Source organism: Acanthopagrus latus, chromosome 21, assembly GCF_904848185.1.
Source record: "Acanthopagrus latus isolate v.2019 chromosome 21, fAcaLat1.1, whole genome shotgun sequence".
Taxonomy (NCBI): domain Eukaryota; kingdom Metazoa; phylum Chordata; class Actinopteri; order Spariformes; family Sparidae; genus Acanthopagrus; species Acanthopagrus latus.
This window is the reverse complement of record NC_051059.1, coordinates 26,742,825-26,767,970: the sequence shown is the minus strand read 5'-3', so window position 1 is coordinate 26,767,970 and position 25,146 is coordinate 26,742,825. Positions and strand designations below refer to the sequence as shown.

Here is a 25,146-nt window from a genome sequence, read left to right as displayed (position 1 = left end):
CGTATTGTTCATGTTGCCTCCTCCTATCTGCACGTCTCATGACAGCCGGGTTGGAGCTAAAACTGCGACATCTGATCCAGACGAGGCTCACGGGGAAGTTTGATGGTGTGCAGAAAATGTTTGCAGGGGATTCTGGAGGTTTACAGGACTCAGTGACACCAGTTCTGATACTGGATGTGGAGGCTTAAATTCAGCCTGAGGATCACAGAGCAGAGCGACGACAGAGAGGAAGAGTCGGGATGGATTAACACCCCGACACACACAAACACACAGCAGTTTGAAAAGGAAGAGGGCAAATGTTAAAACGGACGTTATGTTCCTCCTTCAGCACCAGACGTCACTGTATGATGTAGCTTGTTTGATTTACAGCTTTCTGGTCCATCAGAGGTGAATTCTGGGATATCAGAGTCACTGTGAGCTGCTCTGGAAACAACAACCTTTATTTTCTGAGGTGGAGGAAAGTTCGATGTTACAGGTGAAGTAGTTTACCGCTCTGATTGCCTCCAGCGCTGCATGTATAATTGATTGGCTTGGAATTATTGTGTGTCGAGGTTTGGCCCTTTAATAAGGTCGCCTCATCCACCAGAACGATCCTCACCTCAGGAAACCTCTCACTTCTCTCCCCTGCAGCTCGGAATTCATGGAGGAGAATATCAGTAAAAAGAAAACTAAACAAACGTGTCCGGACTGTGTGTGTGATCAGTACCTGTCCAGGTCCTCGCTGTCCTGCATGTTGAACAGCATGGACGGGATCAGCTTGTCCATGTGCTGAGGCTCCCAGATGATGGCCTGCAGCTCGTCGTTCACCGTCTTCCTCACCACACCCTGCAGCCCCTTGATCCCGGCCACTCGGATCCTGAAACAGACACACAGGATGTCTTAGATACAGAAACGCCCTCAATGAAAAGGATGTAAAACTTCTTTGGACAAGCAGCAGCAGTGGTTTTGGACTGGAGAGTGTGACTGTCATCTGAAGCGTGACGCTATCACGGGTCAAACGCTGCATTTTTATGAAGGACAGTGACCTCATGCTATCTGAAAAAAGGATTTGAGTACGAGTTTGGACCGGTGGGGACTTGGGTTGCGTCTCCTCCTCACGCATCGCTGTCAGGGGTCAAGTCGTTTCTATTGATCAAATGTAACTAAAAAGCTCACGTGAGTCAGAAATCAACCCAGTTTGCTCTTCAGATGTAACAACATGTCGCTAATACTTGATGATTCATCAGGTCTTTAAAACTACTCACGTTAGCATGCTACAGAAGCTGTTAGCATCTTAAAAGGTGCAACATGTAACAATTGGCCACCTCGCGAAGTCATACTGCAGATCAATAAGGAGGCAGCAGATCATCAGAGTGACTGCTAACTGCTGCTAACTATAGTTGACATTAGCTAGTTAGCTCTGTTAGCCGTGCAGCTAGCAGACCAGACTGAGAGCTCAAAGCAGTGGGAGTGTGTTGGTATTCACACTGCTAGCACCAGAGCTGTGGACCGTGAGAGGTCGGGGCTAGCTGGTTAGCTCGCTGTCGTCAGTAGATATCACAAAGACGTCACATCCACATTATTATTTCTTCACACTGAGTCGATAACTACAGTTGGTTTCTTCATCTTTTCAACAATATTCTTACATATTGAACCTTTAACGTTCTGCAAAAACATGATATGTTGTATTTATCAAAACATTCATGCTACGTCTCACTGGGATCTGTGGCTGCAGAGTTAGCTTAACCTAATGCAACATTTGGTACGTTAGCAATGTTTAACGTGCTGTGAACACAGTTAGCACGTTCAGCAACATTCAGCGCCAGGACTTTAACATTTTTACACTATTGTTTGTCTCGGTATGATAAAAGTGCTACGACACATGTTAGCACGCTCAGCAGATCCAGACACTTCCTCTTGTATACTTGCTGGAATAAACTACTATGTGATGATGTAAACAGCTCATTCCTCGTGCCAAGCTGATATTCTGCTAAAAAAATAAATAGCTGGAAACCCAAAATTCCTTCCTTCCCCTTTTTGATCCTGCGCATCAGCTAACGTCATGACTCAGTGCAGCTTGAGCTGAACTGGTGCTCCTGTAGCTGCAGAGCTGACTCACTCTCAACTTTGACTTCCAACTTTTCTCTGACTTCTGAGGAGAAAGAAATCAAAGTAATAACACTTGGTTTCATTAAAAATGTCCAGCACTAACACACACACACACACAAACCAACAAACGAACACACACACAAACATCCTGCAGTCTGCAGAGCATGATCGCTCTCAGGACCAATCAGAGCACAGCGATTCTGACTTCCCCATTGGCTATTTCTGTCTCTCCTCTCTATTTCCGACATAAAGCCCAGTATGAGCAATAATATGAAAAACAGGGTGGTCGACCTCGCCTCAGGCCTAATCCAATAACCACCGGAGAAATTCTATTTGGGGAATTCCTCTCTACCTACAGCGAGACGCCGCCGAATGGAATAATGAAATACAGGCGGAAAAAAAAAAAAGGGAAAGTGAGGAGTCACACTGTTTACAGCACTGAGCCTCAGAGCCAAGTCGAAAATAAAGCCAGCATGCACACGTTCCCTCATACATACAAATGGAGATGTGAGTGCATTTCTATGCAGAGCAGCTCGCACGCCTGCACAAACACGGCTCTCACTGCTGCAGCCAGCCGCAGTGATGCTGGAGGAGGGAAGTTATTTCTGCCACGTACGAGAGGGAGAAGTCTTCAGGTATTGTTTTAATTCACTGCAGATTTGTACGACAGAGGGTGGGCGTCTCAGTGGGAGGGAACATCTTGTGAAGTGCTGTGTGGTGTCAGAGCCTGACCCGAGCCTCTCTGCCGCCGCCGCCGCCACCGCCGGGCTATTTTTACCGACTGGCAGCAGAGGGAGTTTCTCTGTCTTCAAAACAATGAAAAATGGTGTTTGCATGACATCTGGCTCGCTTAACAGGCTCATTAACAACAGAGGCAAACTGCTGATGTGAAATTGCTCCACGTACAGACTGACAGATAGCATGTGGAGGAAATTGGTATTTTGTACGAATGAGCCTGTTTTGCATGAGGCCGTCCTTTATTTCCACTTTAATAAAAGAGCCCTTAGAAATTTCACCAGCTCAATTACTTTACTGCCATTATCGTTCGGCTTTTCCATGCAGACCTTTCATAAATTGGCTTGCTCCCACTGAATAATACCTGGGCACAACAGAGAGCTCACTCACTGTGTGCAGGAAAAAAAATCAGATACAAGATCGTTCATATTCAGCATTTTGTCCAAAGAAGAAGCATCAATCCAATTTAATTCAGCGTTATTTATCCCTGTGAGGGCGGCGTGCCATTTAAATCAACAGATACTGCTGAACAAAAGAGGACGTGATCATCTGCTTGTCCTTTGTGACGTGCTCAATAACAACAGACAGGACGAAGACAACCTGTTTTATGTTTTCACCTCATTTACTGGATGTATTTTTGTAAATATCTGCTCATTCTGAATGTGATAACAGCAACATGTTGGTGTGTACACGCAGGGGACACTCTGCTTCCCCCGAGGTGGGCGTGAATCTGCTGCCAATTACTTTCATTATACTTATTTTTTACACCGTGAACGTAAAAAGATGTTTTGCTTCCTTTTCATCATCACAAGTTAATATTATAAGGCTAAGAACTCAGGGAATAAAAAGTCCTGAAGACGACCGGCGTCTTTTGAGGTGAATCAACCTTTAATACGACCTCTCCTGTGTCTGTTGTCTCTCTCTCGTATGACAGACGCTGACGTGATGATCAGATCCTCAAACACTTGAAACATTTAGGATTTTCATTCAGACTATGCAACTGAAAACTGTTATTTTCTCACCACTACATGTTTGGCTGTCGACAAACCGTTTGCGTGCAAATGATCGAATGTTTCTTTTCTTTACGTTTTACACGAGAGGCCCGACTTTGTCTGAACCGAGGTCGTAGTTAAAAGGAAGAAAAACAATTTCATCACAAGACACTGAAATGCTTCACACTTAAAAGCTGTGTGCTGAACCAGTAATACACTAATGAAGTTCTAAACAATCATCTGAAAGGATTCAAAACCAAAAGAAATATCAGCACCAAGACTCAATGTTCATCTTCGGTGTTGGACTTGTTGATCTCGTGTTTTGATGCGTTACGTATTTCATTTATACTGAGAATAATAAGGCCTCAGAGGAGATGAGGATGAAGAGCTGAGGTGGTTCTGGCGTCTTGTTCGGACGCTGCCTCACTTGGGAGGTGGACCGGGTACGAGCTGCTGGGAGGAGAGCCGGGCAGAACCAGAACTCACTGGAGGGACTTTATAAGGCAACAGATTTATTATCTCAGGAACGCTCATCGCTTAAATCAGGCAGCACAGTTACTGAATATAGTATGCTTATCTTTATTCTAATAGTTTTTATTATGTTTTTATTCAATAGTTATTTTGTTCTTTGCTATTGATTTCTCCTCCGTACTGCTGTGTTTCCTGTGAATTTCTCCCGAGGGGGATCATTGAAGGAACATCTTGTCTTATTATCTTATGGATGGATGGATGGATGGGAATAATGCCAACGCAACAACAATATCAGCCAAGTTATAATAAAGTAATAAACCAACACTTCCATCAGGCAGGTGAGCCCATTTCTCTGTAAACCGCTTGAAGTCTTCACATCATTCAAACCGAGTCATTCTCTTCATTTCATCATCATTGTGTCTTTCAAACGCTCGTCTTTCAGCGGGTGAAGCGAGGCGCTCCTGTGCTGGTGTTACTGAGCCATGTGGTCTCAGTGGGAGGGGGAGGCCATGAAATATGGATCAAGAGATATATTTAATTCTGTATTCAGAGGATTCAAGTGGGACGAGACCTGCACCGGTGGAGATTGTGTTACAGACTCTCCTCCAGCTGGATGTGTTATTGGTGCGATCCATCACTGCGTTAAAAGAGGGCGGTCGCCTCTGAAAGGTGGGACAGCGGATGTAGGTGGTGTCTTAATAATAATCAGAGAGGCTGCAGCAGTGGACAGCCACAGAATCAACAGAGCGATCCAGCGGGACGGGAGAGTTCAACTGAAGCAGCTGATTTCTTCAGCTGCAGCTAATTTTCTCCACATGAAGAGAACTAATCAGAGAAACCGTCTGCAGCGACAACCATCAATCAGCTGTTTCTGTGTGAACGTGAGCGCCGTTAACACCAGAGCCGAAGAGGAAAATCTGCCTCGGTTTCAGAACAATCGAGATTTAAATAATAGATTATTTATTAGATTATTAATGAAGGAGTACATTGATGAGACGCAGACTCGCCTTCATGAGCGATGCAGCCTCTCTGGATTTAATCAGTGATCAATACGTCATTTTGTATTAAATGAGACTCGACACTTGATCAAACATTAGATGTGTCTGATATCACATAAAAATGTTTCCATCTAGCGGACGAACCACAGCAGGTACAGACAGAGGGCGAACACAAAGTGGCCATGTTTGGGTAATAATAGTCTCAGTTTTTAATATTGAAAAAGTCTAAATGTGACAAAGAAAATCTTCATGTTAAGTCAAACTGCTGCTTTCAAAGTAAAACATGAGCGTCTAAACTCAGCAGGATACGTGTCCAGAAACACGGTGACATAACTGGACAAGAAGGAAGAGGAGGAAGAGGAAGAGGAGGAAGAGGAAGGAGAAGAAATTAAATCTACAGAAAATAATTTTTTCAGGCACTCAACAACATTTGTAAAAAGTTGAGCTAAAGAATCTGGAAGACAGATCTGAATATAGAAATTCAGTTTCAGTCTTCAGTTTTCATTTTGTGCCATCTAACATTTAGAATCCTGAAGATGTGAAGTCAGTGTTTGGATGTTGAGCTTTGAAACAATATCTATAATTAAACATCTCTCTGTAGCAGTGAGAATAGTTTTGTTAGGGGCAGAATCGAGCCCTGAGGGGTCCAACATGGAAAACATGATCTAACAGCTGCAAACATGAGATACACTGTGCGTCTGTCTTCTCACCTGGTTCTGGTCTCAGTGTCTTCATGAGTAGAGTGGCACATGGCGCTGAACTGGGACACAAAGAAGTCGTAGCGGCGGTGGTAGGACGGCGTGTCCTCCTCGATGTTGGCAAACTTCACAAACTGGAGAGACGACAGGAAGTGAAGGGAAACAGCTGTGAGCGTCGGGAACCAAACTAACAAACTGGTTCAAGTTTAACTCGTTCTGCTGCAGACATTTTCAAGAGATGCTGTTTCTCAACTTCACTTTATCATCAGTTTAATAGTCAACTAGCTAATCCTGTGAGAAAAGACAGAAACAGGTGACTTGATAACAACAGCAGCAGACACTTTCACTGTGCCGAGGTGTTTCAGCATCAACGAGGAAAATAATTGATAATAAGTGTGCAAAAAAAAAAAGTGTGTTCGTCAACTGCAGAGAGAAAACTTCAGAGTTTATAACAGAGACAGACGAGGAGTTCCTGAGATCTGGAGCTTCTGCAGGTTGAGGTGACAGTTCCTGCAAACCTGCAGAGAACCTGAGCCATGCAAATTATTCCCTGAGATATTCATGGAAATGTAGAAAAATCTCCCCGCCCCAAACAAAGAGAATATTCCTGCATCTGTGCCTTTATCCTGAAGTTAATGGGGTCTATTCTTTACCAAGACTGAGCCTCCGTTCAGAGACTGTTCAGCAGTTTTTGTGTAATCCGACATGAAAACTGTCCTCAGTCCACCAGCAGGCCTCACTGCTGACTTCACACCTCTCAACCACAGAGACACAAGAAAACAGACACACACGTTTTTACTGGAGGTCTGTAAGAACTCAGAACGTTTCCAGTGACAGAATAAAAATTCTGTCATGTCGTTGGAGCGACATGAACTGGACGTGGTGGTGATCATGATAATAACCGCTGGAGAGCCGCCCCCCCCCTTTGGTCCAGCCTATAATTTCCTCCCTTGAAACAAGCGTGAGTGTCCTCTGGAGAGGCCTCCTCGGCCTCCTCACAGTCAGCTGCGCTCGAGTAGCGCCTCTTGCTACCCTGTCATTGTCCACTGCAACAAATTGCCTCTGTGCACGTCGGCATCGGCGAGCGAAACCTCGCCGTTCTACCTGGTAATTTCCACCCATTTGGGGCCCAACCTTTCCTCAGGGTAATGGCTCAGATGGAAGGAGGTATACTCTGGCAGCTGGCTGACACAACAGCAGCCTCACCTCAGCTTCCCAAACCTCTCACCGTGTTAAATCTGAGCGTTAGACACATAAATGGAGGGAAATAATTACTGGGTTGTGTTTATGAGGTGACGACTGCAGTGTGGGCAAAGCGTGCAGGCCGACTGATGGATGCACTTCGGTTAGATTCAGTCATAAAACGTCAAATCACTGCAAAAGTGCACCCAATGAAAAATGACTGATAGTCAAAACAAAAAGACAGATTAAATAGACCGTTATGTTCTCACCACACTAGTTTCCATGGCGATGTCAGCGCGCCTGCTGAGCAGTCTGATGTTCCTCAACTTTGGTGAAAATATCTCAACAGCAACTGGACGTGTTGTTTTTAGAAATCGTCTTCTGGGGCGACGTGAACTTTATTTTGGGGGGCAGCACGACGGTGCAGCCAGAAGGTCCTGGGTTCAAAAGACCCAAAGACCTGCGAGCCCGGTCAGCCGTAGGTGTGAATGGTTGTTCAGCCCTACGATGAACTGCCGATTTGTCCATGGCGGACCCCGCCACTTGCGCGATGTCAGCTGGGATCGACTCCATCAAGCCTGCAAAGGATTATCTGCTGCAGACGATGAATCTATTTATTTCAATGACATCTCGCTGTTGTTACAGAGGTTAAAGCCTTCATGGTACAAGAAAGCATCAACCAAAAAAAAAATGTACTGTAGCGTGAAATACAATTAAATAAATCTGAAGTTTGGGGACTGAGCTGAGCATCTCGGTCTCTTTCAGCTTTTAAACTTGTAGAAGATTTAAAAAGAAACACTTTCCATTTCACTTCAAGTGAGCAGAGGACTGAAGCCCCTCACATGGAGAGGATTAAGTGCTTCAAGTGAAGATGGGGTAATGGTGGTTCGACCGAGGTTTCATCATGTAAATAAGACTAATCAAAAGGCGACAGGCTTCATGCCTCACCGACGCCTCGTGGCAAAGCAGCTCAACAATGAGAAAATGAGTGGGCGATACAAACGCCAGCACAATTTGTTTTGCTTCCCTCGGGGCGGTTTTAAAGAGCTCCATTTTAAAAAGGTGCCATTAAAAAGTCGAGTGAAATGGACTGGTTTTACTTATCAAGGCATACTGATTATATAACATGTGGTAAAGCCAAGAGTGGGATCCATTTAAAGAGTCATTGCCAGGGAGCCATTTTGGTTAAGTTCCAATCTCTCTTCAGAGCAGAAGCACGATGAGCTTTCAGGAAACACGCTGGTCGATTAAAGAACAGACGACTTTTTTTTTTTTTTCCAATTACGTCCTCAAAGATTGGGTTGATCCTCTTTCACAGGTCAAACACGCATTTCATGAAGGTTCTAGATGTGAACTCAACTTGTGATGTACGGAATTAAAAGTTAAGTTTAAATTAGTTTTGATGGGAAGTGGAGGCGAGAGTTTGTCTCACACGTACAAGCTGAGATGATGAGATGAAACCTGGGAAATGACTGATTTCTCACTTTGAGCCTCTCTGGCCTGACTGCTGCTTTACTGCTGACTGTTGGTGTGTTGACCTCACAGTTTGAGGGGGAGGACGTTTGCCGACTCGAGCCAAGAAGTTGGACTCTGTAGCTTGAAGCAATATTCATAAGTTCTCCCTCGGCATTAGTTTTGATTTCAAGTGATGAGTGCAGACTAATAAAGAATGACAGAAACCACCGTGGGTGACATTTCTGCACCGCCGTCTAGTCGGCGGGTGAGTTCGTCAAGAAAAGTACACAGGAAGTTAAACTGCAGTTTGGAGGCGTCTGCAGTTCATCACAGAAAAGTGTCGACGTCTTCTGTTGCAGACGGAGTCACAACGGGCTGCTGCCTCCGGAGTCCTGACTCAGGTAATGATGACGAAGAGCTTCCTGGCCTGTTGATGGTTAGACTGGGAGTCTGTTTCCCTTCAGGTCCCGTCTGTGCCCAGCAATCATCAAAAATCACCTTGACAGCTGCGACTGTTCGGCCTCAAGGCAAACCGGGAGTTGAGGTTAATGTGTATCTACTGTCTGTACAGCTGCACTGATCAGTATTTCATACATCAAATGGAACAAATGATTCAAAATGTAATTCTACCTCACTGTTCCGATCATGATGACCTGGAAGTTTTGCTCTTATCAAGCTGATTCATTTTTATGAAAGCTGCCATCGTTTCCCACCGACTTCCTGTCCGTTAGCAGCCCCGTCGCTCATCTCTACGTGTTTCATCACCATTAGCAGTAGTTTCTGTAGTCAGGTGTGAGGTAGTTACAGAAGCAGTCACATTCTGCCTGGTGTTGCTTGTTTTCCTCGACTCTGGCAGCCTGAGAAATGTTTATCTCTCTACCGTCACCGCTTAAAGCCTCGAGCGTGTTGTCAAGCTTCGACTTCCAACAAGGCGGGATTGAAAAGTCTGCAGTTCATATTTGCTTAATGGATCAACAGATCGATTCTTTTTGCAGAAAACGTGTATTTGCACCTGCTGCTGATTCTCTTTGTCTTTGTCCAAACTTACTGTCGTTCGGCAGCGAAAGAGCTTCTGGTTTGGAGGTCTGAGCTTCACACAAAAGGCCTCAGAGACAGAACAAAGGCTTCACTGTGTCTCTCTGTTAGAAGAGGATCTGGTATTTCACTGACCAACTGTGAGCCAACTGTTACAGCAGGAGTCTAACAGAGGGGAGACGGGTTACTGGCAGAGCTGAGGTCCATTTCAGGAGCATCCGACTGGTTTCAGGTTGAAGTGGACTCATACTTGAGGAAATCAGGCTAATCATGCTTCCAATTTACTGTCATTCCAAACTCTTTAAACTCAGGAAGCACTCGAGAACTTTCTATGTCATAAAAGTTGGGCGTGACTCTGATCTGGCAGCCTAAATAAGAACATGAGAGGAAGATCGAACGGACAAACAGAAATACAGATTTTTCTCTCTGTGCGGCTCGTCTGGCTCCACAGGCTATAAATACCCGACGTATGAACTCCCCTGTGTGTCTGACTCAGTGGCTTCATGTGTCTGAGTGTGGACCTCTGAGTGTCTCTTCTATTGAGATGGAGCGGAGGAAGAGACACTTCGAGCCGTCGCAGTCTGCCAATTTCCTGTGACAAAGTTAACGGGCAGATAAATTTGGAAACGGCGAGCGGCTGGCAGAGAAACACTGTGGTGACAAACACATCTTCACTGAAGGTACACAGATAGAAAGGCTGGAGGAGACTTACATTAGAGGTGATAAACGGTGCGTGTGTCTAATTAATATCCAAGTCTCGGATTGGTGAGGAAACTTTTGTATCGTTTATTTACAGAATGATTCATCGTCGCTCTTCTTCTTCCGGTGCCTTTCCCCTCTTGTTCTCCCGGTACAGTCACAGATTTAATCTCTAATAAGCAACGTGAAGAGAGCGGCTCAAATCCCAGATTGATTTTAATGAAAAGTCAAAGGTACAAGCCTGTGGACATATAAGTTAACTACCAGTCCCATTTCAGTTAAAAAACACCTAATCACAGAAATAACATTTTTGTTCCACTAACAGCCAGTGGCGCATTTTTCCAAAAAAGCCAGAACTTCACGGCCGTGTGGCCCGATGAGTGTTGTGACTTCTGTTGACTGAACCGGCTGAACTGGAGAGATTAAATGAACAGAACAGCTCAAATTCTGACAGGGAACAGAGTCATTTCACGGGGGGTCATCTAAAAAGAAGCATGCCTCATTTCTTCTTTTACAATGAAAGCTCAGGAGAAAAACCATCACCTGACGATGTAATTACACAGTTCGCCTGTTCGCTCCTGGAGGTTCGAAGCTGAAGATTAAACCATCAGCTGGAGTTTTTTTGGTTCACAGGCCCTCGTCTCTGTTTTCTCTGGTCATGTAGATACGATTTCAAAACTTTTCCTGACAGGCCAGTTTCCTGCAACGATCTTTCCAGTGGTGAAATACTCCTTCTGTGACCTCTGACCTCATTTTATTTTCCTCACTAGTTTGTCACGTTGCTGATGAAGGATGATGAAGTTCATTCTATTCACAAAAGCCCAAAACGTGATGTGTCTAACTAATTAGTGGCTCCGCTGAAAGCAGCCGGACACTTTCTTTCAACAGAACTGCTGCAGTTTGTCTGAGACGTCTGCAGAACAACACGAACACACAGCCGCACAAACTCATTAAACTGATAATTACCCGACAGAACAAACACGAGTGTGTCTTCTTCCTCCACTACATGTTAAAACCAAACGCCGACATTAAACAGAGGATCTCAGCTTTGTAGCCGGCGCCACGAGGAAAATTTAATTAACACGGCGCTCACCTAAAAACGCTCTGAAGCCCCCGACACACACACACACACACACACACACACACACACAGCTACCTGCCTCTGCATCCGCTGTCCTCCTCTGTCAGCGCCTAAATACCACAGATAAATAATGCAAAGGCTCTCACATCTAAACCTTCGGCTCTGTTTCCGGCTCACATGAAGCGCCGACAATGGCAACAAGGACGACGGGCTCAGAGGAGGCGGCGCGATGAGGGAGGACGGAGAAACTTCTGGTTCACCTTCAGAAGACTCGGGAGGAGAAATGGGGCTGACATTTGCTGGCGGCTTATAGAAGCTAATAACAATTAGAGTCGTTCACAGGATACGGCATGGGGCCATTTCCACCGCCAGAGTCAAAGTTAAATTAGGTATTTAACCAGCGACATGAACCTCTGGGCTGCAGCCGACTGATGTGTTTGTGTGAAGAATCTTTTTTCTTTTTCTTGTAAAAACACAAGAATCTTAACCAAACTAATCCAACACGTTGAGACGAAAGTAAATTAATTCTAGTATAAAAGCTGACGTGCTCAGATTCAGAGGAAGGTGCGACGCAACACTTTTCTCACCAACAGAAGAAAACAATCATTTGCATTGAAAGCAGCAGCACTTCAGAGGGACGGAGCAGCAGATTATAGGAGGAACAAACCAGTGTGCCTGAAATGTAAAATCAGCTTTTAGGCTCCAGAAAAAGCCGAGGAAGTTTATTGTAAGAGTCGACTGATGCTGAGCTTGATAATTACCAGCTGAACGTATTTTTGGACAAAACAGTCAAAGAGAAATTGACAAAATGGAGCAAAAGTTCACGTCAGACGAGTCAATGACACCACTGAATTATACTGCGAGTTAAATAATCAAAGTGTAAATCTAAAGAGATAAACTGTTGGTTTAATCTCCATCGCTACGTGAATAAAGCAGAAGGCGTTCTTGTTTTTCTGCCACCAGTCGTTTGTTAAAACAAATTAAAATCTAATCTGTTTTAATCTTCTGTGCGCTCATTTCATTTCTCACCTCCACGTTTCATCACCATCATCCATTTTCTCTACGCAGCGTTTACATTTCCATTACTCCTCGTGCATATATATATATCCCCGTCATGTCATTACAGTAAATGATGTTTTCATTTCTTTTTTATCAACTGAGAGTGCAGTGGGAACAACAGCCTCCTCCTCCTTCTTCTTCTTCACTGTTTGAAGGTCCATAGATGAAAACTGTGTCATTGTTAATTTGTCTTACCGAGTTGGTCCCCAGGACCTGCAGGTCCGGTTCTCTGGACTCCAGCAGCTTGGCCACCATGTGCAGGAAACTCTCCACGAAGGGTTTGATGCTCTGAGAGTGGCAGGCCATCAGCAGCTGGTCCAGAGCCTCCATGGCTATCACCACGTACCTGCACACAGCGACGAGAGGGGAGTTAATGACACAGAGTCTTTTAGGGAATTTACAGAAATAATCTTCATATCTGAACAATGAAGCTCCAGAGTGAATCTGTCCAGGTTCTGCTCCCCTGTAGAGGTAAGAAGACAAAATCCTTTCTGTCTCCAACAACAACAACAACTGAGCGCAGCTTCTTTCTCTTCCATCTTTGGCTGCGAACCGTTTAGCCACGTGTTTCATTTTGTTCTCAAACCGAACTCACCGTCGACTGCAGTCTTTACCGCCGTCTGTCAGTCACCGGCCTCGACTAAGACGTGCAGGATGGAGATTATTCTTAGTTATTATACTAAGTTTCAGAAGCCTCCTGATTTACACCGCTGATGCTCTGTTAACGCTCGACAGACGCTCTCAGCTCAGCAGCTACAGTGAAGATGTCAGTGTAAAAAAGGTTTCACATCTTTTCAAATCAATTTGGGCTCTCTGGGCTTCTGGAGACTCAATAATGCACCTGATGAGCTGTGTGGAGCCATTGTATGTTTCCTCTTTAGTCTCCAGCTACTTCAGTTTGTTCAGCAGTTTTTCCGTGAAGCTCCAGAACTGTTTTGTGGACTATGAAGACTTCACCTGAACAAACCTTCCGTTTATACTTCTGTCAGCAGCTGAATAATATGATTGGACTTAATATTCACCATCTTCAAAAAAGAGCTTGTTGAATATGTTCCAGTCTTTGAGTCAAAACAACAGACAATATATGGCCAATATCTTCTGTTTCACTGTGATAAGGAGAGTTTACTCATCGTTATTCTGTGACAGTAGGTGTTCAATTATTTCTTAAGAAACTGCCACAGTAAAGCAGTGAGTCTGAGTAACATGACTGGGGATAAAAACAGCTAAACAAAACACTCATGTTGTCTCGTGGCTGACGTCGGGACATTTAAAAATATGAATTCATACGAGCAGAAATCGATCGGTCCAACTCGAAACTTCGTACCGTCAGCTGCCACAGGGTTCATCACCTCGCATGGACGATAAAAGATGGAAGAGAGAGACGGAGATGTGTTTGTTCTCAGCTCCAGGGAATAGAAGTCACAGCCAATTAAACACCATTTCTGACATTATCATCACTGTATTGATTAGGTGCTGCCAGTCTTCTTTAAGAAATATGTCAGGGATGTCTTCCTCTTTTTTTTTTTGCTCATTTTAAACACTTTACCAGGAGTGGAATTAACTATTGGAAGAGGAAGGCTTATATCAACTTCTCCAGGTAACAAGACACAACACAAGTGTAAAATAAGAAACGATAAAGACAAATCTCTCTCACCCGTAGCGGTGTCGCACCACATCTCGGCTCAGCCTCTCGGCCAGGTAAGCACCGATCCTGTCCAGCTTCTCTGGAGCCGACACAGCGTAGAAGGTCAGCTTCTCCATGTCTGATTTACTGAGGCCATCCTGAAGGAAAACACAAGGCAGTCCAGATTTAAAGGATAAAACTGGAGAGGTGGGAGAGAGTCAGGCACAGAGCCAGACCTCCAGGAGGAACAAACGCCTGATGTCGCATCAGATTCTGCTCTGATCCGACGGGAGGAGAGCTCAGAGATTATTTTTTAACTTCTGGGATTAATTATCTTCACTCCTGTTTATCAACCTGACAGCAGCAGTGATCCGGATGTGACCTCCACTGTCAGGGATGGACTTTACTTCATGAACATAATGTCACAGCGAGGAGAGAGAGGAGGGAGAAGTCACCAATCATCTTACAGTAAAACCTGCACGGTAACGTCTCGCTTGCGGTGAACGCACCATTAAACAGCCGCCATTGCTGATTACGTGACCGAGGCGCAAACGTTCACAGATGAGACGATGTTCTCAAGTCGTTCCCCGACTTCCTTCCTCGCTCTCTGACTCTCTCCTGGAAGCTACAGCAACAGGCGACCAAATGAAATATACAGTTAGCTCGTGTCAAACTACAGTGAGCAGAAAAAACACTTCTGCCTCATTAAATCTAATCAGAGCTCACGTGTACGGGTCAAGAGTTTGCTCTCTCTGAATGGGAAATCTATGTTATTTTTAGATTCATTGTCTTTTCAGAAACTTATAAAAAGGGACAGTCTGAACTTCAGCATCGGAGTAAAGATGCCGACAGACAGCCAGTATAAATATATTGTCGCCAGGTGTCGTACATAACGAAGGGGGATTGAGTTCAGACCGGCTCTCCCCTGAGTGTGTTCAGCTCCTCCTGCTCTCAGCAAGTGATAATTAATTTGACAAGGTCTCGACCATTCGAGCGTTTCCATTTCCCACAGCACCTGGTTGCTTACGCCAAAGGCCCTTGAGAAGATACTGAAAAAAAAAAAGACCAGTAAACCCCTGTGTTGTGTACGGGACGAACCTGGTACACATTTGGTGTTTTAATTAAACAGAGGTCAAAGAATCAAACAGGTGATAATAAGTTGTCACGGTCCTCTTATCAAAGCCGTGTCACATCTAATAGCCAGATTTATCAAAGTCTGGAGAGTTCATGTCGCTCCTTGATTGTCCAATTATTTCTGTGTTGTGGCCGGGAAGCTGTCTGGTGGTGGAGGTGTCGCTGGGTCTCCACAGCAATCTCCACACCGAGATAACAACTGGGCACCAAACAGTGTTAATAAAGACCCAGACTGTGACTCTGACCGTGACTCCGACTCTTCTGTGTAATTCTACAAGCCGTGTCAGTTCCATCAACCGGTGCTGTGAGCTGCACGCACCTGCAAAGTCGTTTTTCAATCATATTCTGATTCGTTCTTTATTGCTAATTGCCCTCATTTCACTCAGGAGCAATGACAGAACAACTTAAGTATCAATTCTGTCTCTTACAAGCTGCGACAGAACTTTCCCACACAACCGTTCTGTTGGATCTAATCCGCCACATTATTCATCTCTATCTAATAAATTGGATTTTCACTCAGAGGGCAGTTACAGGCCGCTGAAGTCAGAGATAACATATTGACCTTCAATCTCCACTGAAATAACTTTCATTAATCTGAGGGTGTGTCATGCTTGCAGTCACTTACTTTGGGGTCCTCGGGGAAGATGTTGTCCACCAGGCGTTTGTACCTCGGCCTCAGCGGCCCACAGCAGCCACACACTCCTGGAGCAAAACACAAAAACAGGAATAATTAGCAAAGGTTACGTCAAGACGGTCCATCATCACCTGCTGCCATCGTCTCTGACAGTCCTGAAGAAACTGTGCATCAGATATAACTTCCAAGAAGTTCTCAACTCTTGAAGTTTAGATTTTTTTTTTTTTTTAATCACAGATCGCTTGAGAAAACTTGACATTAAAAAAAAAAAATGTATTGGGACGTTCAACATGACTCCATGTGTCTTCCTAACTCCTATCTGGTGAAGGAATGCAGACGACGTGATGCCATGATGCTGCTCCTCTGACTCACATCGAGCTCTGTGAGAGGCCGAGGAGAACCAAGTTCACTCTAGATTCAAGAGGCGGCTGTGATAGGTCATCTATTGACTAACATGAATTAGTGTGACCAGCAGCCGCCTTCTGAGTCAGTGAGAAGTGATGAGTCATCAGAGTCCAGGCTCAGCGGTTTGAGGTGATGAAGTTAAAGTCACAGTGGAGACGATTACAGAGCAGCCAACAGGTGAACCGACAGGAAACTGCTGGGTCGACTGTGGTGCGTTCACTGACATTTTAATTGGTTTGAGTTAGTTTAATCCTGCAAGGTCGGTGCAATCAATTAATTCTGGTCCCAGTTGAAAAAAATCCAACAGTAGTTCTTCGTCTTTTCCCTGATGAATTGACTTCCTCAAGTCCTAAACAAACGTTTGAGAACACAGATTCATTTTTGACATTCTCCTGTCGTCAGGTAACTCGGGCCACACGCCTCTTCAAGACTTAAATCATCTGTCACCCGTGTGGAGATCTGTATTTCTGCCTGACCACCAGAGAACAGTGGGAGAATTCAACAGGTCCTGGTTAACTGATGAATGAATAACTGATGTTCAGAGTTTCATTGTAAAAGAGGTCGAGAGCGTCTGACTCACAGTGCTCAGGTCACAGTGAACCTGCCTGACTAACAACCTCGATTCAAGGTCATCTAACAGTTCACATGTCATCCACATCTCCATATTTCAGTAAATATTATCATCTAGCTGTGATGTCAGGAGCAAACTGTCCATTCACAGCCAGTCAAGAATCCTCAGACTTTCTCGTGTGTGTCGAGACTTTTGTGATGTTCTTTCCTGATCAATGAGCGTGACGATGAGAACAGTGTGTCTTTAACGAAATGTCAGTGCTTTGTGTCTGAAGGAGCAGCAGACCACAACCGAAAAGGTCACAGCAGCATTCAGCTCGTCTGACAGACGATCAATGAGGGAAGCCTTTTAGCATCAGAGACCGAACGTCAGACAAGCATGTCAAATGAAACATACTCTCCCTGTAGAAGGCAAAGACAGAAATAGAACTTGTGGTATGATAAAGGAAGCTGTTGATGTGGCGACTCCCAGTGGGCTCCAACACCAGCCGACGGCGGACTGATGGCCTGGAGAGTCGGAGCCCTCAGAAAACACTACAAAGGTCTTGCAAAGCTGAAAGTATTTCATACAGGTGTGTTGGATCATAAACTGACTGTGAAAGAACCCAAAACTCCTGCACACTTTAACATCATCAATCACCAAACTTCTTTTATGGATACAACTTAAAAATACGTCCAGCCATCCATCCAGAAACTACAAATCCTTGACATATCAGAGGACCTGAAAGCCGCCGACGACCTGCATGTCGCTTAAAATATCCTCCAATCAAACAGCGTCATGACAGAGCGACACAACGAAGAGTCAGAAGCTCGTTATCTGACGACAGCAGGTCTGAAACTGAAGCTGCACTCGGCTCTCACATGGCTGCACACATTCCACCATCATTACCTGGAAGAGCCACCTGCTTTTCCACCTCAGACTCAGGAAATTAACTTCTGGGAGGTGGGGCACGTCATTTCCCAGGAGTCCCTGCTCAGACAGTTCACAGAGCTCCCAGGGTACCTTTCACCTTACGTAAAGACCTCTCAGGCAACTTTGGGTCACCTTAACACCTGCAGAGTTTATTTCTCAGCTGAGGTGCAGCAGAGTTTGACGGCAGCCCCCCGAGGAGTCTGGATATTAATCAACTTCATTAACACTATCAGCGGCCTGTCACCGAGGCAACCTTTGCAGCGCTGCGGCTCCAAAGCGTTCATTATAGATCCTGCAATTACCTGCCACATTAGGGCGCGGAGCGGCGAGGGAGCTGCTGTGTTAGTGCAGTGTGACCGGCCAGCTTTAATGGAATTCAGCTGAGAATGTGAAGATGTGAGGGGAAAAAAAAAAAGTCTAGTGACCCTCTGTGAGCCTCCAGCGCCACATAAAGTCACCCAGACCAGAACAATGAGAACACTTAACTTTAACAGCGCCTTTCAAAGGACTTTACTGAATGCAGCCATGGATCAGTTTGTACCACTGGCCTTCAAAGGTACTTGATGTGGTTAGAGAATACTTTTGATTGATTGCCAGCAGGTGCTGTTGGCTGATGTCAGGTATGGTTGGGTTTAAACTGTAAATATGCCTCAGTCCTCTGTTGGATTATTACAACATTTACTGTAATGCTCAACTAAGAAGCTGACTGACTAACGTACTTCCTGTTTTCCTGCAATAACATCAGATTTCCACAACAATCTGCTTTCTGTCCCTGTAGCAGATGAATTCTCTGCAGACAATTAATTAAAAATCACAAGATATTTTTTCAAACGATCTGCTCAGGAGATGATGTCACACTCCCAACATCCTTTACTAACCGATCTTCTCGTGCTGTCCTCAGCTCAGGAGTCACGCTGTAAAAAGTTGAATATCTTCAAGGCTATAAAGTTAATTCTGTTAATCCGTGCATCTATATTGAACTAAGATTCAGGAGCGTTCCACCTTAACTGTCCTCCAGGTTACGTCACATTCTGAGATCTACACTTCTCCGCAGGACGGCGGCGAGTGGAACAAGCTACTGCTAACATGAGCTGTTCAGAAACTTTCTTTTTAGTAACTCTGTGCACACAAACAATGTTGTCAGTGCTGGTGTTCATGTGTAGAGACCCTGGTGATGCTACCAGCAAAGTTTCATGTTGTGTCGAGACTTCTTACCGTTTTAAAAACACAGATTTTGATGCTATCGTAAAAGTGCCTGTAGCACTCCCATTGAAAATGACCCAAAAACGGAAATACGGTGAATCTTGAAAGAGCCTCTTTCATCGTAATTATACTTTTACACAAACGTTTGACTCGGGTACATTCACAAAAAAAAAAAAAAACCTAGGCTGCATTTTGCAAAGAGTTTCACTGAAGTGAGTTCTTCAACATTTTCAGACGGATCTTGATGAAAAATAAAAAATCAGGCATGTTTAGTTGTCTGGTATCTGAGTGAGTAAAATTTGAGCTCTACTATCTTAAATCATGTGTAATCAGTTCAAAATTACAGGTGATACAGGACTATTACAGAATACGCTCTGACGAGTGGCAGTCAAGGTTTTTTTGGAGGCCTGTTCCAAGACATTTAGTTATAATCTCAGGGTAATCGTCTGCAGCAGCTCACACTTGCACAGATTGACATTTGCTGGAAAAGATTGTTTCCTACAGTTGTTTCTTCCTTCCAGTTACAGAAAGTGAATTTAAGGTGAGTCTGTAAAAGCAAGCAAGTGTATCAGCTTCAAACCAATTGTTTTTGGAGTTAATCTGAAGTCACGATATTCTAGTCTGGTCGATGCTTTGGAGAAAAAAAGTGAGTGAATACAGTTAAATAAATGTAAAATAAACACCAGGTGTGGGTTGAAAATACATTATTTAAAGCCTTCAGCAGTGTCATTAAGGAGGCCTGACTTGGTTATTTACCACTGAACCTTCACACCTGAAAATAGGTGAAGATGCATAGATGTACACACAGACACATACACACACACACACACACAGCAGCGTGTGTGTAGACGTTGAAGATGAAATGAAACACCTGGGAGGCCGCGGCTCCTCCCGCGCTCAGAGCCGGCGGACGGCTCGGCCCTGAGCTGCAGAGATGGCGGCGATACGACAGCTTTCTATTTTCATCCTCATTACTCTGCCTGTGATTCACTCCTCCGCAGCCACTCAGGGGGAAAACGAATCGGCCTAAATGGGAGTTTGGTTTCAAGTGTCTGACTGAGAGAATACGAGTGCAATTATGATCTAATACCGCAGACTGCCTGGAGGTGATTCCTGCCTCCGCCGAGGAAAACGTTCTGGTGTCTGAAGCTTCACAGGTTCGTTCTGCGTGTCAGAAACAATTAAGAAAGAAAAAATGCACAAGGGTTAGGATCATTGAACGTAAACGCTTTATTGAACACATTGATATTAATGATCCTGTTGCTGTGACCGTTTTAAGAATTGAGGCTTCATTCATCAAGAGGGAAGGTCATTAAAACACAGAACAGCAGTCAATTAATCGATGTAGATGATTGATGAATTGTTTTAATCTTTCATGATCCAAGCTTTTCAAACATGAGCTGCTGCTGCCTTTCTGTTCCTCAACACTGTCAGTTTGATATCTGAATTTTGGACAGTCGGTTGGAGAAAATAAGATCATTTAGAAATGTTAATCCGGCTTGTGAGAGCTTCTGAATGGAACCTGATGCGGAGACATAAATCACTGAGCGTCTGTGATGCTTTGGCATTAAAACAAATATATTTCCTGCACTTGTTTGTTTGTGTGTGTGTAGAGTCATCGGTGGAAGAAAATGAATGACAGCAGCTCCAAATTATATTAAAACCCATTCCGGCTAAGAGCATCATGGCCTCAGTACTGTAATAGAGGCGATGCATCAGTTTGAGTGTCCAGCTATAGATCTGCAGAGAGAGCTGCATAATCACAGCGGCGAGCGGCCCAGAGATCGAGAGATTTTGGTGGTCACACGGTCTGATGAATTATACCCCAACACAACTAACTCAGCGGGCTGAGAAGAGGCTATTACAGAGGAACAAATCCATCATCCTGCTGCCACGGATCACAACGGGAAGAAGAGAGAAATTACTCACATGTAAATGCTTTAACACCCGCCCACCGTCAGGTCAACTGAGATATCTTTAGAAATACGCAGCACAGCAGGAGATTCACAGGCATGTTTTATTTCAGCCAACATGTTTGACCGAATGTTTAAATCTATGTACATCTACAGTATTTCTATCATCAGTGGATCCAAGTGCGGCTTTTTCTTCAGAGCTGCGTGTTGGGTAAAGATTTTTCATCATGGAGCTGACTGCTGCTCTGCACCTGAGCAGAGTACCAACCAAACCTTTATGTTTTATTGATTCATGGGAGACCTAGTTGTCCAGCCTACATACCAAACACTGAATAAAGAGACAGAGAGCAACACACACACACACACACACACACACACACACACACACACACACGCGCGCACACACACACACACTGAAGTCAGGTGTATAGTGTGTGGATGTGTTTCGAAGCATTAATGTGATAAAATATTGGAAACTTCACGAGTAACGAGGGTCTTATAAACCGACCCCACGCTCAACAACGATCAGATGTTCTGTATGACATCACATGTACAATCTGCATGAATACAGAATCCATATTAAAACAGCTGTGCAGCTGCTAAACGTTTGAATGGGAATACATTCATTTCAGTTAAAGTCAAACTCTCACCGAAATGTAACCTAGCTTTTTTTTGTGAATGTACCCGAGTCAAACCTTCGTGTAAAAGCATAATTATGACGAACGAGGCACTTTTAAGATTTACCTTATTTTCGTTTTTGGCTGAAACTCATTTTCAGTGGGAGTGCTACGGGCACTTCTATGCTTTTATGCATCAAAATCTCTATTTTCAAAACACTAAGAAGGCTCGACACAACATGAAACTTTAAATGAAAAACAAAATAAGCTGTAACTTCACTGAGACTGTTCAGGAAGTGTAACAGCTCATTTCTTTTGTCTTTTCTCTCTGCTTGAAAGGTGAAGCACAAAATAAACTGCACGCTCATTTAAAAATGGGGCTCAAATAAAGAGGGTTTGGTGTCGAGCCTACCGGACTTCAGTATGCCGGGTCTGTTTGAGGCTCGGCTGTAGTTGAAGGCTCCGTCAGCCTCGGTCCGCGGCACCTGCCGGTACCTCCTCAGGATGCCTCGTCTCAGGTTGACACAGAAAGACGGCATGACTGGAGTGACTTCCTGTTCCTTTCAAACTGTGGTTTTCACAGGTCGCACGGCTTCAGTGCTCAGACATGAAGTCCTTCAGTTAGGAACAACAGACAACTGTTTCAAAGTAAATCCAGCACCAGAGAGTCGGGCCGATGTTTCACTCACAGAGTTCAATAATTCTCGCCTCCACTGCACCTGACCAGGTAAGACCGACCACAACAACATCCCAGCCTCACCTCTCTCAGGACTCTTCCTGCCACAGGTTCTTTAGAGACATCATCACGCTGACAGACAAGGAAACCAGCCAATGGGACGTCAAGTAGGAGCTGCATGTCTATCAGCGCCTGGGATTACCCCTCATTCTGACAGAGAAGACGAGACGCCGCCGGGGCTGATGCGGGCCTTTCAGGGGCGGCTCGGGTTACCGGCCTCTGTGTTCAGAGGAAAACGTGATCCAGCAGACTGATGAAGACAAAACCTGGAACCAGAACAGCCTCGGAAAGTTTTATTCAATCCATAATAATCCCCGAAACACTTGCGTACTGGTTTTACCATCAGCTCATCGCGACATGCTGTGTGTTCATGTGTGCTTACAGTCCGAGACCCGTCAACTGTAACTGGATCTCTGTTCACATCATGTAAGAAAGCTGGTTTCCTTTATCACCTGAGCAAACAAAGCTACACCTGGTCAACACAGCTGGATTCTGCTGGAGGCTTCTTATAGATTCTATTCTTATTCTCTATATGTGTCTAATGTTATTTGTAGTGAACATGTGAATAATGCAGCATAACCAGTAAATACTGCTCATTATACTCTCTGAAGTAGTCGGCTTCAGAAATCTGTGGCTAGCAGCCGCTGGCTAATTAGCTCAGTTAGCGGTGGAGCTAAGGGGCCCTTATAGCTGACTAGACTCCAGATGACCTTAAATCATGAGGGGAGGCAACACAACTGGACACCAGACCGGATCTGAACTCAACCTCTGAGAGAGACGGAGGTCAGTCTGAAGACAGGGGACAAAGTACAGAGGTGATTCACAGCGTCTCTGACCAGGACTATGACTCCAGGAAGACACGCCAGGCAGAGACAGGAGAGGACCGAACAGAGCCAGAATATTTTCACCTGTTACTGTGAACTGAGGGTTTATTTGGACCGAACCAGAACTGACTGTGGAGACGAACCAACTCTGTTCTGGTGACTCAGCTTATGTCCAGTTTGAATGAATTTGGTTTACAATGAGTTAACGAGAAGATAACTCTCATCATACTTCAGTTAAAGAGCGAAACTTGAATTCAGACTGTTTGAATTTTTCTGTTTAGTAAAGAAAACTGGTGTCAAAATTTTTCCTTCATTGATTTATTACACTAGTAGAGTCACCAACGTTCAGTTATGCATTAAGAGTCAGAGGAGACGAGTCACTTCTAAGCGTCCTGCTGACAGGAAACATCAGACAGGTTGACTTTAATGAAAACATCAATAACTGTATTTCTTACTCAACTTCATACGGGGAGTTTACTTTGAGTCAGTCCAGAGGCTGATAACTGACATATTTTCTGTCATTTTCTTCCAGACTTGAGTATCCACACAAAGACAAACAGCCCGACAGTAAATCTCACCTCCAGCAGCTCCGTCTGCTTTAATCTACACCTGAACCGTCTGTGAGGTGGTAATCTACAAGATTAAAGACTGCCCTCAGCCTTCCTGATTAATTCTTCGGCCTTTGACGAGCAGATGAAAGCCGTGACAGTGTTCTCGCTCCACGCTGTCAGTCTGACGCCTGACAACATCTCTCTCACGGCGCCCTTGTTCTGCTCAAGTTTTCGGGGTTGGAGTGGAGTGAGCAGATTGCTAACACGCCCCTGTGGGGTGACACTGCTCGCTGATGCGATGCCGTCCTTGGAGATGAGAAACATTAATAAAGAAAGTCTGTGAAGTCGCGAGACAGAAGTTTGATTTAAATGAGCCAGTGGTGTCTGAAGGACAGCGACGGGCGGCAGAGTGTCAGAGAAAATCATCCTGGTTCAGATTTGTGAAGGCAAACCTGGAACAACCCGGCTCCTGCAGGACTGCAGATGAGGACAGTCGGACACTGAGGGCCATTTCAAAGATTAAGAGCTGATACAGATCCACTGAAAAGATGCCTCATTCAGCCCCGATGCTGATCTGCAGACAGATCTATTGAATGGTAACTATTACGCTGAAGCAAAAACAAGTTAATCCACTTCATTCTCTTCACTGTGACCCTGAACGCAGCATTAAAACCAAAGCCGGCTAATAAAGCTAATCCAGTGAATCCAGCAGCCTCAGAAGGTTTGGTGTATAAAATATCAGAAATCAGTAAAAAGTGTACGTCACAGTTTATCAGTCCAATGCAATCATCAACAATACGATGACGTCAAAACTGAATAAAAGCTGACTTCCAGAGCTGGGATTAGCAGTTTTGACTTGACTTTTAACAAGTAATCCATCAGAATAGTAGCTCCCTATTTTTCTGACACCATGTCAATGGTTTACACTAATGATGATTTCAACATTTGATCCGTGAGAACAAAAAAAAGACTGCATAAAGCCCACGGAGACGCTGTAAATGATATTCAGTCCGAAGAAGTAAATCTGTCTGAAGTTCCTGAACTCAACCCGCACAGGACTCCGGCTACAAAGAAACTTCAGATTAAAAGATGATCCCACTTTTCACATCTATCTCAGAAACGGCTGCTGAAACTGTCGGAGACACAGAGGAGCAGTAAATATGAAGAGTCACGACTGCAGAGTCAGAGCAGAAAGTTTAACTTCAACACATAAAACTATCAAAGTGATGGCTGACGGACGTGAGAGTGCTGTGTGCTACATTTACTCATCTTTAGACTCTCTGACTGTTATTTATGCGTTTGTGCGAACAGTGTTTGCTTTCTTTGCCTCTGAATAGCTGGTGGGCTCATTGACTTGCATCACCACGTCCTGCTTTTGAACCTTGAAGGACGCATGCACAAAAACAGATGATGACCCATAAATTTACAGCCTCCCCGTCGCTCTGCTTCGGTCCCGGCCAGACGGATATCTAAATTTAAACTGCTTAAAAATCAGTTTTTGTTTTCTCTCTGTGGCCCGCAGTTCTGGC

General features: G+C 44.5%; 1 protein-coding gene across 5 annotated transcripts in view; it reads right to left on the bottom strand.

The window, feature by feature from the left end:
* efr3a (EFR3 homolog A (S. cerevisiae)) overlaps positions 1–25,146 on the bottom strand; it is a 92,553-nt gene that overhangs the window by 42,792 nt on the left and 24,615 nt on the right. For 4 of the 5 annotated variants that reach the window (XM_037082976.1, XM_037082973.1, XM_037082972.1 and 1 more), the window contains 5 exons: positions 15,877–15,953; positions 14,148–14,275; positions 12,689–12,839; positions 5,995–6,116; positions 707–856 (listed from right to left, as the gene is read on the bottom strand). In XM_037082976.1, coding sequence (XP_036938871.1) covers positions 707–856; positions 5,995–6,116; positions 12,689–12,839; positions 14,148–14,254 — 530 coding nt within the window. In that variant the 5' untranslated portion in view covers positions 14,255–14,275; positions 15,877–15,953. Of the gene's footprint in view, positions 1–706; positions 857–5,994; positions 6,117–12,688; positions 12,840–14,147; positions 14,276–15,876; positions 15,954–20,066; positions 20,141–25,146 lie in introns of all 5 variants that reach the window. The other variant, XM_037082975.1, reaches the window with a different exon arrangement.